Source organism: Vulpes lagopus, chromosome 4, assembly GCF_018345385.1.
Source record: "Vulpes lagopus strain Blue_001 chromosome 4, ASM1834538v1, whole genome shotgun sequence".
NCBI classification, from domain to species: Eukaryota; Metazoa; Chordata; class Mammalia; order Carnivora; family Canidae; genus Vulpes; species Vulpes lagopus.
In genome coordinates this window covers 57951919-57957918 of record NC_054827.1, presented here as the reverse complement: position 1 = coordinate 57957918, position 6000 = coordinate 57951919, and the positions used below count along the sequence as shown (strand labels likewise).

General features: G+C 36.7%; 1 protein-coding gene across 1 annotated transcript in view; it reads right to left on the bottom strand.

Annotated features, from left to right (window-relative positions):
- Window positions 1-676: 676 nt before the first annotated feature.
- The window catches only part of CNTNAP2 (contactin associated protein 2), a 1951553-nt gene continuing 1946229 nt past the window's right edge, over window positions 677-6000 (bottom strand). Inside the window, exons 23-24 of the mRNA XM_041753355.1 lie at window positions 5756-5836; window positions 677-1949 (exon numbers count right to left, since the gene is read on the bottom strand). Coding sequence (XP_041609289.1) covers window positions 1750-1949; window positions 5756-5836 — 281 coding nt within the window. The 3' untranslated portion in view covers window positions 677-1749. The remainder of the gene's footprint in view (window positions 1950-5755; window positions 5837-6000) is intronic.

The following is a 6000-nucleotide window of genomic DNA, read 5'->3' as shown; positions in this document are numbered from 1 at the left end:
GTCCCGTACTGGTGCAATGTGCCACTGGCAACTCTAGATAACATTTTTCATCACCCAACAAGGTGAGATCCTTCAGTAATTTGGGCATACTGAGAATCTTGAAAAAAAAAAAAAAAACTAACAAACTAGAACTTCCATTTTATTGAGGCACATTATCCAAAAGATAGCAACAATACCTTTTAACCTCATCTTACTCCCTTCCAGGAGGAGAAGGAAAAAAGGGATCCTTTTTAATTCCTCAAAATGCTGAAGTCTGAAAAAAACATCTTCGAAGTACTGATTAAGAGCTTCAACTGTAATGATCATAAATGGTGGTCATTCTAGAAATAACTTTTGTGTAATTAAAAAAAATAAATGAAATTATTTTTTGGATGCTCCAATAGGAGCTGTGTCCCGTATGTTTGCATACAAAGTCAATTATTTTTAAATAAAAGGAGTTATTTGTTAGGATAAGTTGGTCAAGATTCCGGATTGGATTGAGGTGCGACTAAACACGTGTCCGTCCTCTGAGAAGCAACAATCAGGTATCAGGTTTGTGCTGAACCTCAGGTTCAAATGTATCTACCAAAGAAATCTCTGAATTGTGGCAGTGTGTCTATTTAGGGTGGAACAGTGTATGGAGCAGATGATGTGAAATATGGCAGTGTTTTCCATATGATTCAGAGGAAAGCAATGATGATAGTAACCATACTTGGCTTTATTGTGGTATGTCCATTCAGAGGACCTAGTCTGCTAGGGTTTTGTCACAGGGGCTTAAAACTAGAGATTTAAAGCAAAATAAGAAGAGCAACCTAATTAATGCATTCACTAGAACGTGCCCATACTCTTGCTACAACTAGAAAAGAAACAGAGCAAACAAGGCATAACGTCTAGCTCTAATTCCCCACTGGGGTGCCTACACACAGACAATGTAACCTAACATGTTGCAGGTAAAGCAGAGGAGAAATCTTCTGTAACAGCTGATCACCACTGGATTATAGCTGACAGTCACAGATAATGGCTAGGTCTAAGACTACACACAAGGAACAGTATTAGATGGTAGAATTTGAGGAAAGATAAATCCAACAATCCCAGTATGAAACCACTTCCCTTGGTTCTTAATGCTTCTCTCTGTTGGATATGTTGTTACACAATGGGTGCCATATGCTCTCTTCCTTCAGCTGCTTCAGGCAGGAACTCTCAGAATTGGCAGAGATTGAGGTCTCTTTGAAAACTGGCAAATGACAGGTTCTCTTTGCCCCTTCCTTTCCTTTTCCAATTTACAGGACACCAAAAGAAATACTGTATGAACACGAACTAGTTACTACGATAGCCCATTAAAAATCGACTATACGCAAAAGGAAGAGAATGCTGGAGGCCATGTGCATCAGCTTTTCTCAAGAAAAAATATCCACATTCTAAGGGCTCTTAAAAATGTAGAAAACTTGCCCTGTTACCATGGGTTTTTAGAACACCTCTAAACACACACAAAATAAGACGGTATTACCTACAAATTGCAACCATTTCTTAAACTCTAAAAGCATTTTTTGTATTATTTTGAGTTGATATAGAAGGGAAACTCAGCTATAAAGAAATATTAAAAAGTATTTTTTGTGGCGATCAGTCTCCAGAATTTTCTGTTGCTTGCCTCCCCCAATTTGTGCTGATATTTTAAGGATGTGCTCAAGAGTATGAAGTAGGGTGCTTCTGTCTCTTTCCCTCCTCCCTAGTGACTAGCTCCTCCCTCTCCCAGAGCCACACAGCCACCCCTCAGATGAGCCATTCCTTTTTGCTCTCATCAATGGTCTCTGTGAAATTGGGGTCGTTGTTCATGATGGCAGCATCCGCGCTCTCTGCTGACTCTGCTCCCTTTGCTTCGTTGGTGTGGTAGGTGCCCTTGTGGCGGAACATGTAGCGGATGAGGAAAACCAAGGTGCAGAGAATGGTGAAAATCACCACAGCAATGACGCCTGGTGGAGACAGAAGGACTGGAGATTAAACAGACCTTATAGTCATCATCCCTCCAACACTGCTTTCCCCGCAGAGTACACGGTTCTCTCAAACACCACCCTCCCCCATACAAAAACACAAAACTCCAAAACAATAGCAATAAAAATGGACAAGACTGAAGGGAAATTAGACCAATTCACAATTATATGTGGAGATTTTAATGCTCTTCTCTCAGAAATTGATAGCTAAACAGAAGAGAAGGAAATACTGCTTAATTCATTTTTTATAAGGCCAGCATTATCTTGATACCAAAACCAGACAAACACATCCCAAGAAAACAAAACTACAGAGCAATAGTCCTCTTTAACAAAATTTTAGCAAATCAAGTCGAGCAATGTGTGGAAAAGAATATATTATGATGAAGTGGTGTGAATTCTAGGAACAAAAGATCAGTTTAACATTATAACATTAAAAAAATAAAGTGATGGGGCAGCCCGGGTGGCTCAGTGGTTTAGCGCCACCTTCAGCCCAGAGCCTGATCCTGGGGTCCCAGGATCGAGTCCCGCGACGGGTTCCCTGCATGGAGCCTGCTTCTCCCTCTGCCTGTGTCTCAACGCCCCCCTTTCTCTCTCTCTCCCTGTGTGTCTCATGAATAAATAAATAAAATCTTAAAAAAAAAATAAAGTGATGTAATTTACCACATTAAAGAAATACAGGAGAAAAAGCATAGGACAAACTTCAACCTCTATTCATTATAAAGCGTCTCAGAAAGCATCAATAGAAAGGAACTTTCTCAACCTGATAAAGGGCATCTATGAGAAACCTAGAGTTAATATCTTACTCAATATTAATAGAATAAACATATTTTCTCTAAAATATGGAACGATGGAAGAGTGTCAACTCTCTTAAAGTACTGGAAGACATGCCCAGTGCAATAAAACAAATAAAATAGAAATAAAAAGTGCAGATTGAGAAGGAAAATTTTTCTTTATTCTCAGGTGACACGATTATCTATGTAGAAAATCCTAAGAAATATGTAAAAAAAAAAGTTTCTAGAACTGACAGTAAATTTAACAAGGTCATAGGATAGAACATCAATATATAAAAATCAATTGTGTTTTTATATACTAGCAAGAAATACTTGGAAAATATTAAAAATAATAAGGTAATAAAAATATTTTAAAGTAATAAATTATACCATTTATAATAAAACAAGCTGAACAGAGTTGCTCAAGGCTGTGTACTCAAAACCATAAAACTGACTGAGAGAAATTAAAGATGTCAACAAATGGATGGATAGACCATATTTAAGAACTGAGGTACCAAAAAAAAAAAAAAGAACTGAGGTACCCAATATTTTTAGATGACCATTTATAGATCTAATGGAATTCCAATGAAAATTCCAGCAAACTTTTTTTTAATAGAAATGTATAAGTTGATTCTAAATTTTATATTGCAATGCAAAGGACCTAGAATAGCCAACATAATTTTGAAAAACAAAAAAGAAGTAACTGGAGAATGTATGTTGCCATCTCTAGACTTAATATATTAAGGTAAAACAATAAAGCAAGCATGATACTGGGTAAAGAAATATGTTATATATTATATACATATCTCCATAAAATAGGATAGAGTCCAGAAAACAGATATACACATATATGGTCCATTGATTTTTGGCAAAAGTGCCAAGGAAATTTGGAAAAATAGTCTTTTTAAGAAATGATCTTGGAATAACTAGATATTCATTTGGGAAATAATGGTTTTGGCCTTTATCCTACGTTATGTACTGGTGCTAATCCAAAGTGATTATAGACTCAGTAACAGAAACCAAAGCTATGAAGTTCTAGAAGAAAACATAGAAAATCTTCACAACTTTGAGCAGGCATATTTTTAAGATAAAATTTTTAAAAAAATCACAAACTATAAAAAGATTTGAAAAATTGGACTTGATCAAAATTTAAATCTCTTGCTTTAAAAAAAAAACACCACTAAGAAAATGAAAAGGCATGTCACAGGCTGGGAGAAAATATTTATAATACATATGTCTGAAAAGGACTACTTAGATTATAAAAAACCGTTATAACTCAAAAGAAATCAAACAATCCAGTTAAAATAGGGTGAAAGAGTTTGAAACAGGCACTTCACAAAAGATCTGCAGAAGGCAACAAGCGCATGAAAGGATGCTCAAAAGGTTAGTCATCAGATAATTGCACATTAAAACCACAATGAGGCACCACTACTCATCCATAGAGTGGCTAAAATTAACAAGACTGAAAATACCAAATGCTGAAAAGATTGTGGAGCAAACCTGATCTCTTAGATATTAATTATGAGGATATAAAGTGGTTCAACCATTTCAGAAACCTGCATGGCAATTTCTTACGAAGTTTAATATCCATTTTTTTCTGGAACACCCAGCAACTGCACTCCTAGGGATTACCAAAAAGAAATGAAAACTTATGTTCACATAAGACTTCAACAAGAATATTCATAGCAGCTTTATTCAAAATAGCTCAGATCTGGAAACAAACTAAACAGCAACAGGCAAGTATATAAAACAAATCATAGTACGTTCATACAAAAGAATACAAGTCGGCAATAAAAACACACTATTGATGCACGCAGCAATGTGGATAGATCTCAGAAACACTATGTTGAGCAAAAGAAGGAAGTCACAACAGATGACATCTATATGATTCCATTTATATGACATTCTAAAAGAAATAAAAGTAATCTGCATGGCAAAGAGCCAATCTGAGGTTGCCTTGGTTGGGAATGGAGTGGGGGGAAAGGATGGATTCTCAAAGGACACAGAGCTTTCTGTGGATGGAAATGTTCTATATCTTGATTGTGGTGGTGGTTATGGGTGTGTCATTGACCCGTTCCATTGGAGTAAGTGCATATTATACTTCAATAAAGTTGACCTTAAAAAAGCAAAAAAAAAAAAAACAAAAAAAAACACCAAAAAACCCAAAAACAAAGAAACAAAAAACCCCCCAAAAACAATGAGGATAGGGACCTTGATAAGATTATGCCAGAACTTTGGACAATGTGATTTAAGCAGCATTTTGAATGTAATCTAGTTTTATAGTCACATATATTTCTTAGATATGGGATTTTTCTAGGGATTTTTCAATCCCTAGGTGTTCCAGAAAGTGGATATTAAACTTTGTAAGAAATTGCCATGCAGGTTTCTCCACGTGGAAAAGAAACATACTGGCTAAGCCAAGGGGATGGGCTAGGTTTAAAGTCCTTGATATGTTTATGATATTGGCTACACTCAGACATTCAGGAAACATCTTTATAAACTAAGAGAGAAGGTGCAGGCAGAGAAGAAGGCAGTGGGCAACAGGGCTCTCAATACTGACCCAGATAGGAGGGACTGTGTTAGGAGAGTTAAATCATTCTGCAGCCGTCCATGGTGAGAAAGAAGGTGGGACTATCTTAGATACTCTGGCTTATTAATTTTCTGATGAGTTTTATTAAGACAACTGAAACCAGACCGGCATAAGCTATCCTGAGCCATTTGGGAGGTGAGGGAATCAGAATGAAAAAGAGAGGTGATGTCCTACCTGCCTGCTCTGGTGCTGGCTAGCTTAGCACCGCCTCTTTTTTATAGTTCAGCATTAATAAGCAGCCAAATTGCATGCATCACAGTGCATTCTCCACATCCATATGCCACAATCTTAAGTCATACTTAAATAGCAAAATGAATCAAGTAAAAATCTAGATGACTGGTTTTTTTTTTTAGACTATGATTTTATTGAAAATTATTACTTTCCACGGGTAAGTAGCTACAAGAAAGCCTGTTCTATACATCACCCACCTCCAATGATAGCCGAGTTTCTGTTGACTCCATTTCTTATAGCTTGGCCTTGTCCTGGATTATATGGAAAATCAGCACTGGCTGCAGAGGAAGAAATGAAAAAGTCAAGTATAAGAGTCAAGGACACCATCAATCCCCCAGAATGTGATGTGTATTTTTTTTTTTTTTAAGTAGGCTCCACACCCAACATGGGGCTTGAACTCACAATCCTTAGACCAAGAGTGAGATGCTCTACTGACTGAGTC